This window comes from Varanus komodoensis, unplaced genomic scaffold (assembly GCF_004798865.1).
Source record: "Varanus komodoensis strain SLA01 unplaced genomic scaffold, ASM479886v1 scaffold7_1, whole genome shotgun sequence".
NCBI classification, from domain to species: Eukaryota; Metazoa; Chordata; class Lepidosauria; order Squamata; family Varanidae; genus Varanus; species Varanus komodoensis.
The window spans coordinates 11,716,813-11,742,520 of record NW_025336479.1 but is presented as its reverse complement, the minus strand read 5'-3'; the positions used below and the strand labels follow the sequence as shown (position 1 = coordinate 11,742,520).

At 47.9% G+C, this 25,708-nt stretch overlaps 1 protein-coding gene across 8 annotated transcripts in view; it reads left to right on the top strand.

Moving 5' to 3' along the window:
* Positions 1 to 25,290, top strand: part of ADGRL1 (adhesion G protein-coupled receptor L1) — a 145,443-nt gene extending 120,153 nt beyond the window's left edge. For 3 of the 8 annotated variants that reach the window (XM_044453591.1, XM_044453594.1, XM_044453595.1), the window contains 14 exons: positions 1,194 to 1,377; positions 4,128 to 4,250; positions 4,421 to 4,626; positions 4,930 to 5,100; positions 5,467 to 5,676; positions 6,536 to 6,756; positions 7,075 to 7,141; positions 7,953 to 8,044; positions 12,513 to 12,681; positions 13,624 to 13,752; positions 13,906 to 14,002; positions 14,413 to 14,541; positions 15,124 to 15,141; positions 17,006 to 25,290. In XM_044453591.1, coding sequence (XP_044309526.1) covers positions 1,194 to 1,377; positions 4,128 to 4,250; positions 4,421 to 4,626; positions 4,930 to 5,100; positions 5,467 to 5,676; positions 6,536 to 6,756; positions 7,075 to 7,141; positions 7,953 to 8,044; positions 12,513 to 12,681; positions 13,624 to 13,752; positions 13,906 to 14,002; positions 14,413 to 14,541; positions 15,124 to 15,141; positions 17,006 to 17,784 — 2,595 coding nt within the window. In that variant the 3' untranslated portion in view covers positions 17,785 to 25,290. The other 5 variants (XM_044453593.1, XM_044453596.1, XM_044453599.1 and 2 more) reach the window with 3 other exon arrangements.
* Positions 25,291 to 25,708: the final 418 nt, after the last annotated feature.

Genomic DNA, 25,708 nt, shown 5'->3' with positions numbered 1-25,708 from the left:
AGCTGCTATGCCTATTTTCTAACTTGAGGAGGGAGAATGTCTGCAGATAGGTTGGGCTTCCTGTTTAGTTATCTAAATAAAGAAGAAGAAAAAGTGGGGTAAGGGCATAATGAAATTGTGGATTATGCATGATCTCCTCCTCTTCCTCCTCCTCTCTCTCTCTCTCTCACACACACACACAACAGTATATATTAATGTCTTTTTTCCTTGAGAGGAGGTTGTAGTATAGAAGATTGATTCCTAGCTGACCTAGGCTGTGTTCACACCACACAAAAGGCAACTCTGGTTGCAGGTTTTTGTTTTTTGTTTTTTACTGTGATCTACCTGATGGACTACGTAATCATGGTTTCCATCCTCCCTGCTCCCTGCTCAGGGTTCCCACTGTTGACACAGTGAAACTATTCAGCCACTGAGCCTGAAATTCAATCCCAAGGTGCATCACTCCCTGGCTGTGTCACTTGCCCCTTCCTCATTGGTCCATACATAGAGGCCAGATGGCTGGAGCAGCACCTGAAATTGCCACTCTTTCCAGAAGATTCTGTGGTAATTACATGCTGGAACCATGGAAACCATAATCCTGGATTCAGATAACACAACAAGCCATAATGGTACAGAGAAACTATAGAACAAACCATTATTTCTCAATCATGGTAAGATACCATAACTGGGTTCAGACAATGTGGCAAAGCAACAGTGGTAAAACCAAAAACACCATGGTCTGTTGCATTGCCTGAATCCAGCCTCAGTATAGTACAGGCTGGATTCTGTACTACATTATGTTAAAGGTCCATGGGCCAAATTTAATTTTAGAGACATTTTTGGAAACTGCTGTCTAGAGGTGAGTAGAGCCAAGGCAAAAGGGCTGGGACTAAAATTCTAGAAATACTAAAAATAACAGCATATTCTACCTTAATGTGCTTACTGCCAGTAACTTAGTCTAAGGATAGCCATTTCATCTTTTAGAACTGGGGTGGGGTGGAGAAGATTCTGCAAAACCCCAGAAGCCAGCTGAAGATTTGTATCTGGAGGGAAAGGGAGTGGTTGCAGGGAAAATGAATGTTCTTTTGGAGAACCCCAGAGGGCCAGGTTGGGGGCTTTGGTGAGGGGGATGTGGCCTCTGTGCCTTCCAGGGCACAAAAGAGTGGGGGGGCAGTGGGGTGCTTCCATATCCTCACAGCTACATGTAATTCCAGGCTGTGGTGGAGACAGTGGACAACCTGCTGCGACCTGAGGCACTGGAGTCGTGGAAAGACATGAATGCCACAGAGCAGGTGCACACAGCCACAATGCTGCTTGACATCTTGGAGGAGGGTGCCTTCCTGCTGGCTGACAACGTCAAAGAGCCAGCCCGTTTTATCACAGCTAAGAATAATGTGGGTAAGTCAAAGATGCCTGCCTCCTGTCCTGTTCAAGAACAAAACAGGGAGCAGGGGAACTGAGCTGCAGAGCTTCCCCTACGCAGCATCCCAAGCAAAAACCAGCATTTCTCTGAAAGGAGGTATTGGAATGTGGATGTGCCATGCACAGGGCCAAAGCTCTCTATGTGAAGGGAGGGGGACACAGTAAATGCAGGCTGTAAAGTAGGAAAGGGAAAAGTGCTGTTAGTCATTTCCTTCCTTGAATTATACCTCCTAGGTTAGTTATTTACAATATGTCTGCAGCTTCCATGGAAAAGTGAGCTTTTCATGTGTTGCTTGGTGCATTGGACAGACAATTTTCCTCTTTGTGTATTGCTTCCATTCAGGAAACTGCATGCACTCTTCTTGTGCGCCATTCCATATACTAAGTTCACAGGTGTACAGTTCACCATGTGCCTTTACTTGCAGAAGCCTGTCAACAGTCAGTGTGATTAAGGCAGAAGAGCAAAAGAGGAATGTATGCATTTGGCATGTGTGTTCTTTGCCACAAAGCTGACCTGGTCATCAGTCTCAGCCAGCTTAATTAAATAAGTTGTTGTGATGATAAACTTGAAAATTGCAAAGCACTTTTTACATTTACAAGAGGGATAGAAATGGCAATCATTATATATCAAAGCCACCTTTCTCTTTGAATGCCATCTCTTTGTCTTCTACTACTTCAAGATGGCAGTTCATGGACTGTACATGACCCTTGGAAGTCTCCTATATGGTCCACTGCAGGTACCCACTGATTCTACTGCTCACTGTAAATTGTCCCTGGGTTGTCATGAGCACGGCTGCACACAGGAAGAAGGCTGGAAGAAGAATGTTCCGTGTGCTCTCTTTCATAGAACAATCACATTCTGGAGTACTGTATAACCAGGGAACAGTGCATTGTTTACACCATTTTAAATTGCTTTTCTCCAGGGAGGAAGTGCAAAATGCTCTCCCCACTGAGTTGGGGGGAAGGTGTGTCTGCGTGCGTGCATGTGTGCATGTGCGCATGAAAATGCAATGTGTGAGCACGCAAGATTCTGTCCCTGTTCTATTGCCTATTAGAGTGGGACAATTTGTTGCCTGCCTCTGCTTCTATGTGACTTAGGCATGTAACTTAGGTTCTGAGAAGGACTCTGGGAATCCTTCTGGGAAGGAAGCAATGTAAAGATTCATATCCTTTCCAGTTCAATCCGCGTAGCAGCTTAGAGTAGAGAAAAACATCTTGGAATTAAAAAGTCCTGTTGCATTCAGAATGCCTAGTAACCTGCTCCTGGGTGAGAATGGGAAGGTGAAGTATGTAGTGTCTTCCTCTCTTGCCTACTCACCACACCTGGACAACACCACATACTTATCGCTCTGCTGCTACAGCTAACAAAAGCTTCAAGATGGTGAAAGGTGCCAAAAGCCACCACCCCAGCTAGATGGTGTTGCCATGGAGAAATTAAACCAGATGGTCTACATAGCTGGTGCGATATCAGAGGGTCTTCTCCTGGGCAGCAGATGGAGAAGCATGATACGAACTCCTGAAGCAAGTGAAGAAGGACAGAGAAGACACAGGGAGGGAAAGAGAGGGCTGGAATCATGCTAGAGCTGATGGGAAGGAGTGCAAATGGTAGGAGCAGGAGAGCTGGTGCCCTCCTGCCAACCAGAAACATTCTTCTCTCTGTGAACTTTCACCTGTCCTGTGAGGGGCCCGCTAGCTTTGCAGCGTAGCTTTTCTTTGGGGACATACATGTACTGGCATCCGGAGTACTGACAGGTACTCCATTGCTTAAGAATGCACATTCATATCTGTTGATGTTCATGGAAAATTGTTTGGCTCTTATACAAGTAGAAGGAACTGGTTATAGTAGAAAGTGAGACTGAGGCAAAGACAGTAAAACTGGCTGAGCCCTACTGGCCAGCCCTACTGAAGGTGGAGACACCCTCTCACACCCCAAGCATTGGCTAACCACTAATGAGATAGAATCCATTAGTTAAATTATTGTCAAACCTTTCAACAGCATCATTTTATTTCATGGGAGCGACCTACCAAAGCATTACTGTCTTGGCCAGCACTGTAAGAGAATGCAGACAATGATGATTTTATGACCCAATCTCCTTGTGTATAGAAAACTCTAGTAAGCAGAACTATACATGGATACCTTTCCCCAGCAGTTCACGGAAAACTTACTTTTGTTTCCAGAACGAAACTTAACCCAGTGTTCTAGAGAAAAAAAGGTATTAAAATAAATTTTCTGCTAGTCCTCTCCTGTATTTCATTGCTGCTTGGATTAAATGACACCAGAGCTGCAGAACAAGCAGTAAAATTCCAAAATAGCTCTCACTATTTAGATAAAGAATGAAAACAGCAATCCGTAAATGAGTGGAAGAAAAAATCAAAGTAAGTGGGAGTGGTACAGATGCTGGCACAGAATTTTTGCATTTAGCACACTACTTCACCATAGCAATATGTGAGAAACAAAACAGACTATCACCGAATATAGTGTTAGCAGTGGCAAAGTAAAGATGGAGGCCGGAACATATAATTAGCACATTGAAAGAGAGCCTGAAAGAGTCACCCCGCTTCTGCTCTGGTATTCCAAAGATGAGGTAACGTGTGAAAGTTACATGCTGTGCCTATTACGAAGCCAGTTTATTTTCAGCTAAAAAGGAAATGTTAAAAACTGTCCAGGATCCTGTTGTGTCTATGGTTACTGCTTTTACTCATCTCACTCCTACCTCTCATTGCAGTGCTAGAGGTGTCAGTGTTGAACACAGAAGGTCAGGTGCCAGACATTGTGTTTCCGCATGAGTATACCACCAGAAACTCTATCCAGCTGTCAGCCAATACCATCAAGCAAAACAGTCGGAATGGTAAGATTCCAGCACTGAGGAGGGAAGAGCCCCTCAGCAGCTTGGTGAAGAGTTTCCTGAAGTGTGTTGGGAATTGTATTTACCTATACTGCTCCCTTGGTTGCCTTTGCTCTCTGCTGGTGCCTCAGTGATAAGGCCCGGATTCCCTTTCTCCCTTCTTCTTTCTTCAGGGGTGGTCAAGGTTGTCTTCATCCTCTACAACAATCTGGGATTTTTCCTTTCAACGGAGAATGCCACAATCAAGCTGGGTAGTGAGGTTGGCCCACTTAGCCCCTCACTTGTTGTCAACTCACAAGTTATCGCTGCCTCCATCAACAAGGAATCTAGCCGTGTCTTCCTCATGGATCCGGTCATCTTCACCCTTTCCCACTTGGAGGTGAGGCTAGTATGACACCTGAGGTGAAGGTACCCTTTTCCCCTTCTGTGCTACCCCCCACATACAAACTCTGGTATGTGGGGATCTGCATTCCGTCTTTGCTTACATCGTGCATTGGGGATTTTGTGTTGCCATGGATGTTCTAAGCACCTCTGAATTGATTGTGCATCAGTTCATTCCCTTTTTTCTGTATGAAATCTCCTTTCTGTGTTCCCTCTCCTCTGAGCTTCATGTCCCAATACTGCCCTGGCTTCGCCCCTCACTTTATTGATGACTCCTACAGGCACACTTCTTTCCATGCAGGACAAGAACCACTTCAATGCCAATTGCTCCTTCTGGAACTACTCAGAGCGCTCCATGATGGGTTACTGGTCCACACAGGGTTGCCGGCTGGTGGAGACCAACAAGACCCACACCACCTGCGCATGCAGCCATCTCACCAACTTTGCTGTGCTCATGGCCCATCGTGAAATTGTAAGAATATCACTCCTGTGGATAGTGGGAGCGGGGAGGAGATGGGGATGTGCCAGGCTGGGAGGGGGAGGTAAATGGGTTTCTGCCATCCTTCCAGCTCATTATGCACTCTGAGCCTTTGTGCTTGTTTATTTAGATCCCAAATCAGGGCAGCAGTTGCCCTGACATGAAATGTTGGGTGTTAGTCCTTTCCTGTTGCCAATAAGGATTCGCTCAGTCCTTATTTAGGCAGCTTATCCAGTGGAGATCATCTAGTAGGTGAGGACAGTAAATTAGTGCCAAGGGTATTGAATTCAGTGGTGGGGAGGGTGCACTGCAGGAGAGGGAAGCTGTGTCTGCCCAGCCTCATTCTCCTTCTCCTTTCAGTACCAGGGCCGCATCAATGAGCTGCTGCTGTCGGTCATCACATGGGTGGGCATTGTGATTTCCCTGGTTTGCTTGGCCATTTGCATCTCCACCTTCTGCTTTCTGCGTGGGCTGCAGACCGACCGCAACACCATCCACAAGAACCTCTGCATCAATCTCTTCATCACTGAGCTCCTCTTTCTCATCGGCATTGATAAGACACAATATGAGGTGCGTGACAGTCCCCTCCCAAGTAAGGCAAAGTTGTCATGGGATGTTCTTCCACATGGAGGGACTTGGGAGACTCACCGGGGGCCACATGGAGATCTCACAGGGACCAATGGGCTCGTGGGCTTGCTAAGCACTGCAACAGCAGCAAGCCACCCTGAGTGAGGCCAGTTTCCTGGGGATACAATCCCACCGAGGCCTGGCTATCATACTCAAGGAACGTTAGGCAGCAGATATAGATTTCCAGATGTTACCTCTTCAGGTTTTACTTAGCTCAAGCAGGTGAAGAAGTCACCTATCCTACCTTACACTTATAGGATGGAAGCAGAGTTCCACTTTTCTCTTTTATTGCCTCTCCCCAAAATGTCAGTCTGGAGGAAGGCACCCTTATCTAAACAGTTGTCCCATATCCAGTGTAGCAGCAGCTCAGGCCATGGCCAGGCTGGCTGGCAGATGCTGGAAGCTGCAATCCAACACTCCAGCCAGGAACCACAGGCTCTCTCCATCTGTCTAAGAAACCCAGGGATGAACTTCATGTACTGGTGATGTGGGGCTATTGTCCTGCATATACCGTCCTGAGATGCTAGTAGCTGGATGGTATATAAAAGCTATAGATATATGGATGGATGGATGGATGGATGGATAGATAGTCAGTGCAGAATGTTTAAAGGGCAGCACTTTTTCAAGCCACCACTGCTGTTGTCGTCTTATCCTTTTAGTACGGTTTCCTATGTGCTGTATTTGTTTTCACTGGAGACCTGCTCTCAGGCAGAAAGAGAGGGCAGAAATATTTTAAATATGCAATTTCCAAAAAGAGGGGTTCTGCTCATGGGAATCTTCCCTCTCACACTTTCCATTCCAGATTGCCTGCCCCATCTTTGCAGGCCTGCTGCACTATTTCTTCCTGGCAGCGTTCTCCTGGATGTGCCTGGAGGCCATCCACCTTTACCTCATGCTAGTCGAGGTCTTTGAGAGCGAATACTCCCGCAAGAAGTACTACTACTTGGGTGGCTATTGCTTCCCTGCCCTGGTTGTGGGCATTGCTGCCGCCATCGACTACCGCAGCTATGGCACTGACAAAGCGTGAGTACAGAGAGTGGGAGGTGAAGGAGGATGGGTGGCAGTAATAGAAATGAAAGATGAAGGACCTGGCTGCAGGAATTCAGAGGCAAGCAAGTGCATCTCTCTCTTTCTGTTAGAAATTAGGTATGTTGCACCGAAAGATGGGGAATGTGGCAGGGGTAGGGGTCCATGAGGGAAGGCGGGGAGGAAGAATCTGAGAGTGCAGGTCTGAGAGAGAAATTATGGGAGTATCATTGCATGCCAACAAACTGGGAAGCAAGCAAACCTTGTTTGCCTGCTGCCCTTTCTGCCTTGATTGGACACCTTCTGTCTTGGTAGATGCTGGCTTCGAGTAGATAACTACTTCATCTGGAGTTTCATTGGACCTGTATCTTTTGTCATTGTGGTGAGTCAGCTGCTGTCAGAAACCAGGTTTCCCCCTCCCCCCTTTCAAACCAACAAACTGTTCCTTGGCAAAAGCTCATTATTCTCCATTGTACATCCAGCCAAACATAATCAGCAGAGAAGGAGTTTCTGAGCATGCACAGAGCAGTTTTTGAACCAACACTAGAAACTAACCCTGAGAACCCTCTGGAGAAGGGCCAGCTCTTGGCTGTATGCCGCCCTCTAGTTGGCTAGCCCTTCTCTCCTGATGCCATGCCATGGGGTCAATTGTACCAGGCTCATCTGGCTCCTCTTCCACACCCCCTCTCAGCCATTAGAGACTGTGGCTATTCCCAATATCTGCCTGAAGAGAAGACGGCTTTGAGATAAACCCTCCTGCCTCTTCCATCTCAAAATCTGGAGGCCCCATTTCCCAGGGCCCCCCCCCCCCCCCGCCACACACACCACCAAAGACTCCCAAGTCCCCCTGCCCTTGAAATGCGCACAGGAACAACTGCCTCGTTCATTCCCAACAGTCACTGGGGATTGTTTGGGAACAGACACACAGGGATTTCCCTCAACAGCCGCCAAATCAGAGACACAGGTGGGCAGAGCACCCACATCCTTGCTCTTACGCTTTCCAACCCTTCAAACCTTCCTTTGCTTCTAAGAGCTTAGAAGAGTGCCAAGCAAATTATGGTGCTCATCCCTCCTCTTGGGGTCCCTGCCAAGCCCAGCATGGCTCTGGGAAAGACACAAGCAGGGAAAGGGAGCTGCCATGGGGCAAAGGATCCCCTTTCTTCTGCTCACATTCGGCTGTGCACATCCCCCAGATCAACCTGGTATTCCTCATGATCACTCTCCATAAGATGATCCGCAACACCTCTGTCCTGAAGCCTGATTCCAGCCGACTGGACAACATCAAGTGAGTTTATGTTTTGATTCCTCTTGATACTCTGGTCTACATCCCAACATCTCCCTGCCTCAAACTCATGTAAAAGCACTTCCGTTGCTCTCTATCCCTCTTCTGCCTTTGGTTCTTTTTGCACAGTTTGTTGGGACAAAGCCAGTGCATTCCAGAGTGTGGAAAAGGGCAGGCTCATTTCTCAGCCCCCAGGACAGGGGCTCCTCATCTACCAGTGGTGGCAACTTCTTGCTTCTGGCCCAGAACTGAGTGTAAAAAGTATGAGTTCACGGAGTGGTGTCCAGGGCTGATGTGGTCCCTCCAGCATGCTCAGTTACACTGGGTAACATCATGAAGCTTTTGTCTGATTAGACCACCGAAGATCTGGGGCTGCTGGTCAGCTGTTGAAGATATATCATAATAACGATTTAGGGTTATTTTCAAGCTGTAACACTGTAAAGGCTCCAGTGAAACCAGCTTTCATTCTCCTATACAGGAGAACAAATCCTTAACCACATTACAGGAATCCCTCCCTTCTCAGATTAATACAGTTAGACATATTTTTTCAGTTAGGTAAGAATAATGACACTTTGTTTGAATCAGCTCAGGTGGGCGGTCAGAGTTGTGCCCCTCTGCAAGAATCTGGAAAGGGTTCTGCTTATTGGAAGGGGCCTTCAGATACCAGACAATCAAAAGCCATGTGTCACTCCCAGGTTCACATCTCCTTACATGCATTTATAGAGTAATCCAGAGGTGGGAGGGCACACCTTGGTTAATGCTGACTTAAGATAAAAACACCTTTAGCTTAACGTTGATGAAGCTGAGAAATGCAGAGTTCAGCAAATGCTAATAGCTATATAAACAACCTTTACTTTTTCTTACCAAGCTAGAATAGCGCTTAAAACAAGCTGGAGCAGGTGCTGGGAAGTATGGGCAGGAGAAGCAGCTCAGTCTCCCATGGGTTCAGAGGAGTCCAGTAAGGAGAGAGCTGAAAAGTTCTAATTTGATTCACAGCTAACCCAGGGAATGTTGGTTGAGATATGAGACTCATGGAGCCAGTGCTGGGACAATGCCTATGGCAGGCTTGCCTATGCGGTGACCTTGCCCCAAGCCATACACAACACGGTGTTCTTTGCAGAATAAGGCTTCAGGGGTTCCGGTCACAGAAATCCACGTCCTGGCTAGTAAAACCTTAATTTGCAGATAATCTCTCACAAAGTTTATTTTGATCTTATTCTTTACAGGCCAACCACATACACGTGGCATAGGCCTCATTCATTTAAACAGGATTTTTTCCCAGATTAACTACTTTTAGGATTGCAACCTTAATTGACAGAGTAGTTTTTTGCTAACACTGTTACCAAAAATATAACAATGGTTTTCATTTATTAGCTCACCCCTTACATGCTTGTTTAATCCTTCTTTTCTTAACTAATTTACTGGAATGTTCCAGTAAATTTCTTCATTCTTGATGTGCTTTGTCAACCTGCTTTCTGCATTCGTGATTGTTTATTTTAGCTGTCAGTACAGCTGTTCATCAAATTCCCAAGTCAGAATGAACACATCAACATGTTACATCAATATGCTATAAATATCAGTAGAGCACTTCTAATATTTATTACCTTCCTGTCAACGATGATTGTCAGGAGACCTGACTTAAGCTGTCCCATGGCAGCGGAAGGATACTTGTCCTAGCCATGTTTACTCAGAAGGAATTTCTGCAGGAGCCTCATGGGCACCATTTGGGGAGTGCCTGTGATCTCGCTCCTACTGCGTGGCGCTTGTGTGGTCCTGCCATTTTATTCCGGGAGATTTCTTTCATTTTAGTCTGAGCACTTACTTGTTATTCCACTCAAGTGTGGAAATGTTTATAAACCTCTTTTTTAAAAAAAGTGCTAAATACCAGGAAGCTTTCCCCTCCCCACTCTATCAGTACCCTGCTGTTTTGTGAGCCCTAGTAATATTTCTTTCCCTCCCTTTCTCTTATGTTTTCCTGTTCAATGCCTTGAAAATTGTCTGCCTTCTTTTGCACTGTGTGCATCCCCTCCCCCATTTTCTTTATGTTTTTTAAGAGTGGCGACATTAAATGAAGGCAGGGGCCCTTTTCAGAAAAAATGCTGGCACCTTGGATCCACACTTGTGGAGGGAATGGGGCCAGTCGAATTACCCCGCCTTACAATAGTCACACACATAAACATACCTCGGCTGCAGCTGTGCCTGCGCTGTAGGTACAGGCACTGGGTGGACAGGTCAAGCCAGCGTGCGTGTCAGGAAAGAAACTGACTGAACCATTAGTGTGGTCCCAGCCGTCCAGCAGGCAGGCATTCCTTCTGAAGAGGGCTGTAATTGCGGTTATGAGTATCCCTAGAATAAAAACGAGAAGGCATTTCCAGGTCTTGGTGTACTATAAGCTTGAATCAATCATTCTTTGAATTAAGGACAATGCATAATATATTCCTGTGTTATATTGCTGACACACCAGTATGCTTCTGTCTGTGTGTTCCTTGTAGCAAATAGTATGGCGCCTAATATCCATCGCAAATGTATAATGGGAGACCCCCCCCCGCTTCCCTTTTCACAGGCTGACTACCTTGCCAATCTTTCTGTCCCCATATTCCCACATCTTTTCTATCTAGTTCACTCTTACGTTCTTAGCAGCAGTCCTGATACAGGAGGAAAAGGCAGGGCTCACATATTCTTTCTTGGGAAGCAAAGTAAAGACAGAGGACAGCTGTCTCTGCCACCAGTCAGCTCAGTGTTGGGGATCGGCATTGTCAGGCACTGCTGACAGCCCGAGAACTCGGGTGGGGGGCACGGGGGGGACTGTCACTAAGCAAAGCCTCCTGACCCCATCCTGTTAGTGCATGTTTATCCGGCACTGAAATCTGGACAGCTCTTCCTCGCACCTGCCCCTTTACTTGCCCCGACAGTGTCTCTGGGATTCCAGCAGGGAGTCCAATGCTGGCACAGTGAGAGGGGAAGGGCACCACATTGAGGGGCTGTGGGGGGCACCAACATAATGCACAAAGGCTTATCCTCATCCATCGTCTTTCCCCCGTCACCCGTTTCTGCCTTTCTCCTCTCCTCCCTAATACCTGGGCTACTGGTAGCAAGGCTGTGCTGCTGGAAGCACAATACCAGATAAGAAATATTGATTCTGTTGTTACTTTTCATGCTGGTGAATGTCATGGCTAAATGCAATTGTCTTAGGCTACTCTCCCAGACACATTTCACTTAAATCCCAATGAAGTCAATTGGAGTCTAAGGCAGGGGTGCTCAGAAAGTAGATTGGAAACTACTGCTAGATCTCTGGGTGACTTGCCGTACCTCTGCAGAGATGTCTGGCTACCAGTTGTTTAAGAAGAGTAATAGTTAATCAGCTCTTCCCACTCTAACTTTTACTGCTGAGATGATGAAATTGTGGAGTGACATGGAGATTTTGGTGTGGACACATTCTGGACTCCTTTCAGGTCTGAGGCCCAAAAGCAAACAGAAAACACCAATTTCTGTGTCTCAGAATTCATTTTTCTTTTGCCTTAGTCTCCTGTTGGTGGAAATTGGCAATATATATATCCCCCCACTTCCACAACCCTGAAGTTAAGCACCTGTAATTCAAGCACCTGCACAAGATCACACTGATGTTTTGTTTGTTTTGGTTTTGTAAGTTGGTTTGCATGCCAGGTAAAAAACAATGAATCAACTCAACATAAAAGCAGCATGAGCATTTGGGGAAAGGTGAAAGGCATGAAAATTTGCACAGGAGAAGAAGCAACCTCATGGTTCGCTTTTCCTCATTGGGTACATATGGAAACGGTGAAGCAAGATCATGCAGCTTGACAATATGGCCTTGAACAGTTGGTGGCAATGCAGAGCCCGTCCAAAACTGCTTCAAACTGTCGTAGAACAAAGGCACTAGAAAAGCCATTCCAGCTCCATTCCCTCTTGGCCTCTGGCGCAGATGTGCTCCTCTGCCATGGAATTTACATTAGAAGCCGTAATTCATCCTGTCAATGGCTCCAGTTCACCAGAGGCTGTGAGCAGGAACAGTGTCACAGGGCACATGTGGTTGGGCACCTGCTGAGGGCCCCCGTTTCAGCAGGGGTCCACCAAAAAGAGCTCTGCGGAATCCACTTCCTCTGCACCGTCGCAACCTGCTTGTTCCTCTTCCTTTCATGGTGTCTCTCACCATGGTGTCGGTAGTGTTAAGGAGGAGGGGCAATAGAAGCAGGCAGCCATGCTGAAGAAGAGGCGCAAGAGCAGCTAGTGCCAGGAGAGGTGAGGTTGGTCCCATGGAGGGTCTCTTGCTCAAGAGCACACAAAAACCCCATCCTTTCATAAGCCACTTCCTTGCTGTCTGGTTTTTTCTATGCCAGGTATTGCACAGGGATTTCTAATAGCACAAGAGCAGGGAGACATGAGCCTGCTGTTTCTCAGGTGAAGAACCAGTATTATTAAGTTCACCTTGAACCCATGGGTGTTTTCCTATCAGGTCTTGGGCACTTGGCGCAATCACTCTCCTTTTTCTCCTGGGCCTCACCTGGGCATTCGGCCTCCTCTTCATCAACAAGGAGTCTATCGTCATGGCCTATCTCTTCACCACCTTCAATGCTTTCCAGGGCATGTTCATCTTCGTGTTTCATTGTGCACTGCAGAAAAAGGTGAGTAGCCGTGGGCCAGAACTGAAAGGCCTCTCTAGGCTAGGGCTCTGAGTAGCAGGGACCTCAGCAATTAGTACGGTCGGGTGCAGAAGAAGGGCCTGTGCTGAAGTCAGGAGGGCAGGGCTGACAATCTCGATCGTGTGTCTGGAATTCCTGGGGCCTCTGAGCAGGCTGCAAAGGACTTGGAGCCCAAAGTCAACAGCATGGCATGGGGCCGGCCTGACCCTGATTAAAGCACTCTTGGGGCACAGTCCAGAGTGGCAAAGACCCGTCGAATCAAAGTGCTTCGCAGGAGGAGGAAGGAGGCTGGAGGATGCTTCGCATGTACGCAGTGCAAGCCTCTCCAGCCTCCTCCACCGGCCCACTGGAATGCCCTCTTTGCCCTCACACTGAGGCCAGTCTTCTGACCTCAGAGAGGCAACTTGCGCGATTCTTTCCACACTGTTTGCAATTAGGCTCAGATGTCCAATGCCCCTTTCTGAGCTCTGCCTCTGGGCAGAGTGGTTAGTTAATGAACTGATTGATTAATTGATTACATTTGCATATGAATAAGAACAGTGCTTCCTTTGCTTTTAAAAGAGTTGTGTGTGTGAGAGAGAGAGAGAGAGAAAAAGCATAATCAGAGAGGAGGCATTCCTTTCATGAGAGAAAAAAGAGGGAATGTCTCCTTTAAAAACTGCACTTGCCATCTTCAGTTTTTATAAGCACTCACATATGTGCCTTATTAGTCAGGGCACCTTTTCCTCTCTCAATTTAAAGAAATTGGATCTAACCAATTAATTGATTAAACACTGCAGCCCTAGTACTGCATGAAGGTGAGGTTTGTGAATGAAAGGCTGAGAGTAGCAGTGGTGTACGTGGAAGGAATGTGAAGGGCCCTTATGAAGCTGGGTCAGTGCATTTCTTCTTTCCCCCTTGATCCTCCTCCCTGACCCACACCAGGTTCACCGGGAATTTAGCAAATGCCTGCGGCACGCATCCTGTTGCCTGCGGAGCCCACCTGGAGCCACACTGGGCTCCCTCAAGACCTCAGCCATCCGCAGCAACAACCGCTACTACACAGGGACGCAGGTATGAGGGCAGCAGAACATGGGGGCTGTGGTGCTCCCTTGCAGCACTGAGGTTTTTGGAGCTGTGGGAAAGATTTCTAAAGGCCTCGGGCTTTATGCAGGGCAAGGCTGGGAAATGTTGCCCTCTGAAACCCAAGCGGAGCTTTCTTTTCAGAGCCGTATCCGGAGAATGTGGAATGATACTGTAAGGAAACAAACAGAGTCCAGCTTCATGGCAGGGGATCTCAACAGCACTCCCACCCTTAACAGAGGTGAGCAAGTTGCGGCTTTCCCAGCATTTCCAGCACCCGCTCCTGCTGCAGGATGGGAACATGCTCCAGCACACACAGCGGAGATGAGAAGCCAGCCCAGGGAAGAGACCCTGCGCCATCCCATAGGTCCAGCCTTAGTGGAGCAGCCACAGACCCGCGCATGCATGCCAGCCTCCCAAGCCCGTAGGAAAGGTCCCTGCCCAGCACTTCCCACCATGGACTGGTTTCTCTGAATAGGTCAGCTTTCTCCTTCTCAGCTGTCTCTGGTGACCGCCACTCTCACTCTCCTCACTTGGGGAGACATTTCCCAAGAGGGCTCCTCCTCCTCCTCCTCCTCTACTCAGGCTTGGGGCCCAAGTCCTGCTCCACCTGTGCAGTGCTGTCACGCTTGCTAATACTGCCTCTTGCAGGTACAATGGGGAACCACCTGCTGACCAACCCCGTGCTGCAGACACGGGGCGGGACGAGTCCCTACAACACACTCATTGCTGAGTCCGTGGGCTTCAACCCTGCCTCACCTCCTGTCTTCAACTCTCCAGGTAAGACCACAACCATCCTGGAGGACAGGTCTTCTTTTCCCTTCTGGGCTGATGGCCCAGATCAGATAAGGGTTTCGTACGCACTGTGCACCCCCCCACACACACACGCACGTGTGTGCGCGCTCCGTTACATGTTTGCTTTACTGAATGTGTGCGTGCAGGAGTGGCTAGAAAGTGAGAAGAATGCCTGCAATTTCAGCAGAGGACCTCCTAAAGAGTGATTTCTCAAAGCTGGGGGCACTGGGAGAAAAGAGTCAGACAGCCTGGCTGTGAATGCGTTCCTCGTACTTCCTCCGGTGCATAAGAAGTTGCTTTTATGCCGCGTTAGCACAGCGTTCCATCTCGCCCCGTATTGGCAACAGTGACTGGTGTTGTTTGCATAGATCTCAGCAGCCACCCGCGAGGGTTTTAGGCAGAGCCTTTCCCCAGTCCTACCAGGAGATGCCAAGCATGTCCCCACTACCGCACTGTGGCCACGGGGAGGACCAAAGCCGCATCTCTCAACTGCATTTTCGACCCTGGCCACATGGGTAACTCTGTTTCTCTCTTCTCTCTTCCTCTTCTAAATGGTGCTGCCTGCAGGGAGCTTCCGAGAGTCCAGTACGTCCCTCCTTTCCAGTTCCATTTCGCAGTAATGTTTCTTTCATTGCTAGTTTAACTGGCAGGCTGGGGGTGGGCACAACACAGACACGAACAAGTGGTGGGTGTGCGCAGCTGCACCTGTCAGCAGCAGGGGCACTATAGGGAGGGTGGGAGTGGGGCAGGTGGGGAACTCCTGGCCTCTGCAGCTCCCATTTCTCAATGGGCGGCAAGGCAGCGTGGTTCATGTGGTTTTGGCTGTGGGCACTAGATGGCGCCAAAAGCACCTGCAGAGCTGCGGAATACCCTCCCTTTCCATCGCTGCATGTTGGGCTGAAACAGTGGGCCCTGTCGCCTACCACATGCCCCTGCCTTGATGAACTAGCCACCCTGTACCTGACAGGTGCGTCCCAGATGGCTCCCTTTCTGGGCAGAGGCAGGTGGTGCGGTCACCTTTCCGCAGGGCTGTTCCACTAACCAAGCCACGACCTGCCTGTTCCATAGTGCTTGTGGCTGAAGCAGGCATGCCCACTTGGCTGTCCTCGTCTCCCATTGCCCTGCAGTTGCGTCTCCATGATCATTTCGTGCTCACCTTCACACACACGTGCATACATGGACCTTGGCGCCTCCTAACAAACCGGTTAATACATGCACACCCTTCCCTCTGTACCCACAAATGCTTCCGCTCTCTTGTGCGCATACATCACACACATGCAGCTGAATCCTGTGCTTGTTTGCACTCAAATCAGCAAAAAGAGAAAGGAAACTGCAAACTGGTGCTGGGTGGATTAAAAAAACTTAGCCAAAATCATGCAAAGTATACCAATACATAAATGCAGCTTCTTCAAGGGACAATCTATTCTTGTAGTGTAAGAACTCTGAGACCCAATTCACGCATTATGATTATTTTATGTATCAAAGTCCTCCTCCTATCCTCATTTTAAAATCCACTAGAAAGGAGTAGACTCTGGCTTGATCTTAGAGAGAGAAAGGCAGCCATAACTTTGAGCTTTGGGGAAAACATCTGAGCTTTGTCTGTTCCAGGAGCAAAGGCGCTTCCCAGCTATGCAAAACCAGCTGCTGCCCAAATAAACAAGACTTGGATGCTTTCCTGAAAGCTCAGTGTGGTGCAGCTGGCAAGAGCAAGGAGGGGGTACCTTGTGTAGCAGGGGCTTCTCCTTTAAGTCGCTCAGTTAGGTAACTGGAGACCCTGAATGCAACAGGGGTGGGGGCTCTCTCTGCAGCCTGAGCGTGTTACTTTACTTCCCTGCAAACACAGTAAGCAGCTGAACTAGGTTGGGCTGGCCTCCCACTCGTTCTGCTGGGTGGCGCTCTGAACGTTTTCCCTGGCATCTTCTGCACCCTGGTGAAGAGCAAGGCAGTGGAGCAGAGCTGGCCGGTTGCTCGGAGCCTGCTCTCCATCCCATCTATGTTTGCACTGGAATGGGTTCCTCTGGAGAGAGAGGACCTTACAGAATTCCAACAGAGTGGGAGTGGCTTTTGATGCCACTTACATGGGAAGTCCTGTTCATTGCATTAATAAATTATCCTTTTGACACCAGCATCAGATTCACCTCTCTCTCCTTGCTTTTTCAGCCATGTTCAGTGCTACCATCCTTTCTGATGTACTTTTTCTGGGTAACAGTTGCCACATGGTTTCCACGCACACTTATGCTCAGCCATAAGTTCTTGCGCACTGGTGTAATGCATCTTACATCCTGCTCAGGCGTGTTTTTGTCTTGCATACATTGCACTTGGACAGACCAGCTGACCACGGGTGTCTCCGTTCCGAGCGATGGCTTCCACTCCCCGATCTCCTCAGTTGCTGACGGCCTCCCTCCTCTCTTCCCCTGTTAATCCTCCTATCTATCCCCCCACCTTACAGAGCACCCCCTGAACAACAGCCGAGACGCCTGTGGCATGGACACCCTCCCGCTCAATGGCAACTTCAATAACAGCTACTCCCTTCGCAGTGGTGACTTTCCAGCTGACGGCACCAAGATGGCTGACTGCAGGCGCAACCTGAGTGATGCTGCGGCCTTTGAAAAAATGATCATCTCTGAGCTGGTCCATAACAACTTGAGGGGGGGAGGCAGTGGTGTGGCCAAGGGAGGTGGGGGTTCCACAGAGACCTCCAACCCCCCTGGGCCCCCTCCCCCTCCCAATGTCGTAGCAGGGGGAGGGGGTGCCAACAATGAGGATGATGCCATTGTGCCTGACGCCCCTTCCTTGACCCATGAGGAGAACATGGAAATTGAACTCATGTATAAGGCCTTAGAGGAGCCGCTCTTGCTTCAGCGGGCACAGTCCATCCTCTACCAGAGCGACCTGGAGGAGTCGGAGAGCTGCACAGCTGACCTGACAGAGGGGGGTGATGGCCAAGCCCCTTCTCCCAACAGGGACTCTTTGTACACCAGTATGACCAACCTGAGGGACTCCCCATACCCGGACAGCAGCCCTGAGGCAGTTGGGGAAGTGCTTCCTCATGCCCAAGCCATCAATGAAATCTACTACACCAACCGGCCAGCCTTGGTGCCACGCAACCAGCTCCAGGCCTACTACCAAGTCCGGAGACCCAGCAATGATGGCTACTTGGTCCCCGGAAGCTTAGAAAACCCAGCAGTGGAGGGAGATGGCCAAATGCAGCTGGTGACCAGCCTCTGAGGGGCTGAAAAGGGACTGAGGGACCATGCCTCCCTGCCCCAACGCGGCATCCTTGCCGTGACCTGAACATTTTCATTTTTTCCTGAAGGAAAGGGTGGGGAAGAAGAGAATGGAGCAGGGCTGGGGAAGGAACGGAGGTGAGGAAGTGGAAGACAGAGCTGAGGCAGAAGGCTTCTCCCAGGGGGTGGGCAGCCATTTTGTCCAGCCTTCCTTCCCTCCAGTTAGTTTTCCAAACAGAAAACGACACATTGCCAATTTGGTTATGTCGGTTTCATTCCAGGCAAATGCAATGGAGGAAAGAGAGCAGTATCTAAGCAAAAGGATCAGACTTATTTTGACAATGCCTCCTAGAGAATAGGGGAGGAACAACAGATTGCAAAAAGTTTAAAAGCTGAAATAATAATGGTTTTTATGTGACTAAAAAATCAAAGCCATGAGGGTGCCCCATGCAGAAAGTGGGGCACCTGGGGAAATGCCCTGCCCCCTGGCTCAGTACCTGCTCTCCACCCTCCCCTTCCCCTGACTTTCTTGGCCTGTTTTCCAGATCTTGAGGAACGAACAGGGCCTTTATGGCACTTGGGCCTTGTTGGGGCTTAGTTGCGACTGTTGCCAAAAAATAATCAGTGAGAGAGAAAGGTGTGATGTGTGGGGAGGGAGGAAGGAGTTGCTCCAGTGATGCGAAGCCCAGGACCTGCCTCCCAGTATTTGTTGGTTGCCCACAGTTTATCAACAGGGTTTGCATTTAAGTTCCTTGTTTCTTTCAGATTGGCAGGACAGCAGGAACGCTTCCTTTGTTTCTTTGCTTTCCAAAGCCCGCATAGGAATGTTTGATATGCACCATTCTTTCTGGGGAAGGAGGAGGAAGCAGCACTGAGGTGGCTACCTTTAGATTTTGTTTTGTTTTGTTCTGTTCTGTTCTCTTTTCTTTTCTTTTGGTGGCTGCATTTGCTGGCTGTTCCCCTCATAGTTGCTTTGGTGTGGCCACCCAGCTTGAAATAAAATCGCACAAAACTGAGAGGAGGAAGGATGGAGTGGGGCACTTCTTCCTGTGTCATCTGCTAACTTGGCTCCATCAGTCCCCCACATGGCCTGCTGAGCTCCTACTCCAGCGTTTCACCGAGATGCAAGAAGAATACGCTAATCTTCCTTCTGTTTCATTCCTGCCTACGAAGAAGCAAATGTCAGGAGTATCTGCAATGCAAATATGGCTGCCGTCAGAACATATTTGGGACCATATGGGGAGAAGTAGGAGTGCTGAACTCTTTTTTCCCCCCAAACTAGATGGATCCATCCTTCAGAAAAATGACAAAAAACAAAACAAAAACAGCAACAAAACATTAACCCAGACTGCACTTTTTTCCCCAAAGGAAAAAGAAATAGCAAATCTCCCTCTTCAAGCACAACGCCGACTTTCCTCACCGGCTCTCACCCTGAGAGGGCTGGGGGAAGCAGCCAGTCTCACCTGGAGGCAGCATATCTCTGGGGCGGGCGGTGGGCGGGGTCCAAGCGGGTTGGGCAGGGGGGATGTGATACCAGTTCAAATGCTGTAAATATGAAATCCTAAAAACAACAACGAAAAGAGAATTGATTTACTCACTTGAAAAAGAGGAACAAAACAAAACCAAGGAACTTTTCTATCTGGGTTTTAAATATATCTATATCTATAGAATATGTATAGATATATGGCACTCAGCTCTGCTCTGGCCCCATGCGTGGAATGGGAGCATGCGAGGGACAAGAAAATCCCTGCTTTGACGAAGACGACGGGGAGACCCAGCAAGAGCAGATTTTTACAATCAAAAAAGAAAAACATTTTGGCACAATTTTTATGTAATATATAGCATATACTGCGTCATTTCTGTGACAATGAAGCATTTCCCCTTTCCTGCCAGATGAGGTACCTTTTTCATACATCTCTACATGAAGTTGGTTATTTTTTCATTAACTGCCAATTTGGAATTGTGGGTGGGGAAGAAAAAAACACCACACGTTCTTATTGCAAGACCCAAAGATGCGGTGATTCTGCAGTGCCCCTGGGTCCAGAATAACCCTTTGCTTATAAGAATTTCTGCGGGGACAGTGTGCTTTCATTTTGTTCTCGGTTTGTTTGTTTTTTAAGCAACCACATAGTTTGTATTTACTTGAAACCCTCAGGCCAGACGTTTCCTGGTTTTGTTATTGGGAGCCCCAAATGCTTGTTTTGTTTTCGTTTTGTTTACTTTTTTTGTCCTCTCCCAGCTAGAGAAGAGAAGCAAAAAAATGAACTGGCATTTTTAGAGGCGCACTTCCCCTGGAGTAGGTTGCTCCCTCCCTTCTCTGCGCTGTGCAAGGGTGGGAAAGAAGAACCCTAGGACCCAATTCTAGCTTGCTCTCTGCAGGGGCAACAGAGCCCCTGTCTTCTTTTCCATCAGTGGATAAGCCGAACCCTGATGCCCTTGGGATGGATCAATTTGCTTTAGCTGCTCTGTTGTCATTGGACTAGGCCTGTTCACGTGGTGTCTTCCCCTAAATACTGCATACTTGCTGCACCCAGGGATGCCCCTTAATTGTTTTTGGTAAAGAGAGGGTTGACTATTTTCCCTTTTGATCTGTCCTTTTCTGCCAAGAACCCAAAGAGCAGTTGGGCACAGCCAATAACAACAGGGGAGTAGAATATAATACACTGTATGACTGTAGAATAAGACAAGCTAATACTGCCCTGGAGCTCAGAGCTTGAGCAAATGACTTTTAGCATCTGGGCAAATGGTTTCTGGTAGAATTGCTCAGAGTTTTCCATGCAGATTTTTTTTCTATCCAACCCACACCACACATCTGCAAGAGACTTCTAAAGTGTTCAGCATTTTATAATTGGGTCATTCTTTCAAAGGGCATGGGGGACTGAGTTTGGGGCTTTGGTTGTAGTAATCATTCCATGAAAGTTGGAAGGATATTGTGGGGTTCCTGATGAACACCCGTCTGCCCAGACTCCTTCCTACCACTCTTTTGATCTTGGTCCAGAACGATCTTGTTCACTTTCTTAGGTAGCTGCCATACCCTTGTAAAGACAAGGTCCTACCCTCCTCTCTCTGCCCCATTACCAAACTGTGGCTCTGATCAATCCTCTCCCAATACCAGATGGCCTTATTCACCCCACTTGCATTTGCTGCATTGGCCCAAGGAAGGCCCTGTGTTCAGGAACCTCCTTGGCATTATCACCAAGAGGTACCTCCATTTGGAAACCTCATATTAAAAACAAAACCAAAGACATATCTGCCCCCATCCCCCCTCTACGAATGACGCTATAGAGGTTTGAGTATTTAGCAGCACAGCCTCAAGGTTTTGCACTTTCCAGCTTATGGTTAGCTGTGAGTAGAGGTTCACACTGCAGTTGAGATTTGGACTTAATTTGGAGGAAGGTATCCACAAATTTGAATATCAATGTTACACTGTGATCTGTCCTGGCATGAGAAGGATGGGGGAAGGGGGCCAGCTCTAGTAGAGTAGCAGCTATGAGGGGAGGAGCTTTTAGCATCTAGTTTCTGGAATCAGCCCAGATGCTCCCAGCCTGGAGGTGCTGAGATAGGTGTTGGTCTTCATCAGTATGAAATAAATGCAGATTCTCGCTAGTTGCATCCTTTGCATTTTATCATTGCCCAGTTCCTTTGCTACCACTTATCTCAGTGCAAAGCATTAGCGTTTGAATCTGAGAAAGCTGCTTAGGCACCCCCTCACACACACACACAGAGTGCAAATTTAGGCTGCTGGTGAGGCTGTTGAGAGCCCTGTCTCGGAGGATGACATTGTGGAGAAGCACCCTTGCCAGCCAAAAAGTTTGGAGTGAAGGAGACAGCGGGGAACATATGCCCCTCCAGGGGCTGTTCAAGGCCAGCTTCTGGTGGCCTATCAGTGCCCCCTCTGAAGACTTCACCACTGGCATCAATAGCAGCAACACTCCCAGGAAGCTGTGAGTCGTCCTGATGGTAAAGGAACTGCCATTTAAATTTCCCGGAATGCCCCTGATGTTGGGGCCATTGCAGGCAATTAGAACAGGGGCTCTCAACTAGCTTTTGGCACATTGAACAGGCTCAGCAGCTCCCTAAGGATATTGTGTTGATGCTGGGACCCTCCTCTCCTAGCCTTTTATCCACAATTTCTTCCCTCGATCAGCTAGTTCTCACAATAGAGGTTGGATTTACCTAGTCCAGTCCTGAGGAATGAAGGATAGAGAACACCCCACAACGCATATTACCAAAAAACCAAGAGAACAAACTAAAAACCGTGCCTGGGTTGTATTTATTTTGAAAGGCTACTTTTTCTTGATTGCATACACTGTTCATCAGTTTAGAAAACCTCTTTATCCCCTAATCCTAGTCCAGCACTTTTCTTTTTTCTTTGTAAGGAAGACACTTCAGCTCTCTGGTAATTTTAGCTACCCCTTTTTGAACCTTTTATTTTCTGCGATCTCATTTTTTGAATGAAAATGCATATTGTGTTCGAAATATGGATGCATCATTGGTTTATGGCATTGTGCTTCTGTTTTATTTTAAGTCTCAATGGAATCTGCTGGGGTTTGGTTTTTTAACTGCTAAAGCAAGGCTGATCTTGTTGAATTTGTCATTCAATCCCCCAGATCCTTTTGCTGGCCCATTTTCTACCCATTAACTTGGTTTAGAGTTTCAACAGCTGAATAGAACTTCTGTTCATATCCAGCAATGATATTAACAGACCCTTCCAGTTCACCGCTGGATGCAAGAGCAGCCTTCCCCAGCCTAATGCTGCACGGGATGTATTGAACTACAGCTCACATCCTCCGTATTCAGCATGGCCGCTGGAGATCAGAGTTGTAGTCCAATGCTTCTCTGGGGGCACCAGGCTGGGGAAGTCCAACTTAAAACAGGGTCACGGTTTGCTCCTGAGGGTGTTCCTTGAGTCCGCATGGTACAGATGCTCCCACTTTGGTCCAGCAGCAGGCCCTGGGACATGATATTGCTAAGCCAGCCCAGGCGTTTTGGTTCCAGTGTCTGTGGCATTGCCGTTCTGAGGGGGGGGCAGAGGTGTCTAGCCTCGAGCCTGCGCTGACTGATGGACTGGCTGTATTTTTGTGCAGAGTTCATCTGTGTTATATTCATATATTTAATTTAGATCACTGAAGTCTCAATCTGGGGATCACAGAAGGAATGAAAAATCCTGAAAATAGCATGAGTAGGATAGTTAGAAAGTATTCCTGGTCCACTGTGAACCCTCGGGAGTCACTTTTATGGCCAGACCAAGCAAGGGCTTCCCTAGGAGAGATCTGCATAGGCTTCCTTTCCTGCTGTTGCCTAAAGCTGGGGCTGAGCAGTGCTGGAAATTCCATTCTGTTCAAACCTGATGGGATTCTGCAGCATTTACATTCCAGTAAGCAGAGGCAGGCTGTCATGGTTTGTTGTTATTTATTTATTTTTCAGTTTCTGGGGCAAAGGGAAATAGTCCTTTTTCCAGGTTCTGCCATTTGTGAAAATTCAGGAAGGATCTTGAAGTTTGCACAGATGCACACATTTTTCTACCTGCCCTGTGCAAATAAGACCCCCCCCAACACACACACACACACACACACACACACACTCTCTCTCTTGTAAATATCCTTGTCCTTTCAATGCCACAGAGCCACATTCCATGCATGTCAAAGAATTTGTCAATTTTATCCTCCCCTGAGCAAATTGTTTGACAAACAGAATGTGGCTTTCATGGGCTAAAAGCAGTAACCAGCCAGGATGAGGCTGAGGAGGATATTTATGAGAGGAAAATATGCTTTTGTGGGGCCAAATAGTGGACAGGCAGATGTGTGCGTGACTGAGTGGTGGGAGAATAGAACAAAATCCATGGGGTTGAACTGGAAGACGTCCCTTGAGCTTTCAGCCCTCAGATGGAGTTTTCACACCCCCTTGGTTTACAATGCTAGCCATCCTGGGCAAAGCCAGCACTCCCTTTTTTCTTGTAACCCATGAAGCTGAAACCTCTGGACTACAGCTCTCTTTCTCCCCCCTTTCATCTAAGACTTATGCAAACCCATGAGTTCCTCTCACTTAAGCAAAATATTCCTTTTAGCTTGTCCAGAGCCATCCACCATTATTGCCTTGGTGCAATGAAAGCAAATGGGTGAGTTAGCCCAAATTTACTCCCCTCTAGCCTTCAGGCCAGAATAGCAAGGAAAGTATAGAGCAACATCTCCAACAAGGATATGGCCCCTGATTCCCATTCTTCTAAAGATGGTTGGGGAAACGGGCCTCTGTGCCTCACCAACTCCACGACCCATCTGGGCCATGCCTGTCTTCTGTATCACTGGCTGTCTACAAGCCACCATGGGGGGCACTTATGCATAAGCTAGTTCAGGACAGCACTACCTCTAGGGCAACTTTAAACTCAGAATCTGCTGCTCTAAAAGCCACTCCGAGCTTACTTATTGGAAGCAGTGGCACTCACGCCCTAACCCCTCTTGTGCAGGAGTAAAATGCACTCCATTCTCTGCCAGGAACTCTCAGGCTGCCTCCAGAACCCTCATTTCTGAGGAGGAAGGATGGTTCTTTTGCAAACTCTGTGAAAGGACAGCTATAAAGCCTGAACCATCAACCAGCAGCTATCAAAAGTGGAGAATCACCCATCCTCCCCAAACTGCACAGGCAAGGTGTGTGCTCCAAGCAATGGGGCCTCCCTGTTTAAGGGGAGTCCATTTTCACATGACCTTGTACGGGGACTTCTCCGGTTGGCTAAGGCTGATGTTTAGGGGCTCCTTTTACAAGCAGTTCCTCGCCTCGTTCAGATCTTGGCAGTGTGCCCTAGACTGTCTGTCTTACGTCTGTGTGCAGTGGTGCCATTAAATGATTTTAAACTATTATCTGTAGGGCCACTTGGCAACACCTGGGGCCAACTCTGTTTCTCTACCGTGCCAGTGATGATGGGGGAACTATTCTGCCAGGCCCAGCAGACGCAGGGAAGTGTTTGCGAAGGAAGAAGAAATGGATGCAAAGAGGGAGGGATGCTTGGCGGCAGAACAGGAAATGGCTGCAAACTCCCCAGACCGAACCTAGGGCTGGATTTCTTTCCAAGCCACACTGCCTCTTGGAAGCGGCCCCCGCCCCCACCCCCAGCCTCCACTGTCATTCCCAGTTCAATTTCCCTCCAGGTTTACCAGTGAAGCTGTGCCTTTTGAATGGCAGCATGAAGGCCCGTGCCCCAGAGCCGAGGGCCTGCTGGGAAGGTTTGCGATTCATTCTCTCCCTCCTTGGTCCTGCAATGTCCCCCTTCTACAGGTTGGTGCTGATCCATTTCTATCTCCACACCATTGCTTTTGTCCACTTTGCCTTTTTTCCTTTCCATATCTCTGTCTTTGGGTTCCCTTCCCTTTCTTTCAACATGCCAAACCAATTTTGGGTCGAGTGCATTAAACAGAAAAAATATAATAATGAAAATTTTAAAAATATTTAAAAAATGGAAACTTGTTGAGTTACAAAAAAATTAAAACAATAAAGAAAATATGATTTCTTGGAACTGCAGGCGGTGGTGAATATTTCTTTGTGATTAAGGGGTACAGAAAGAGTAAAAGAGCGATGTGGAAGAACTGATATGACAAGCTTGGCTAACACGATTTTAAAGTAGTCAGAGGAACTTGCACCTTTCTTCCAAGGGCTCTGCCATGTATGCCAGTTAGCCTCTGTCCTTAGGGGTCAGTTTATGATTGTCAACTCCTAAATAACTGCAACAAAATAAATTTGGGTCAGCAAGTAGAGTCAGACAGAGCCCTGATATTTTGACAGGTCTGAGTACATAACCAACTGTAGGATTTCTATCCATCTATGTGCCACTGTAAAAACAAATGCATCTAAGCATGGAGAACATCCTTTGCTTCTCTCTTCTTCCGACAGCTGTCCTCAAATTTAAAATGGCAGGGTTGGCTATTCATGACCCA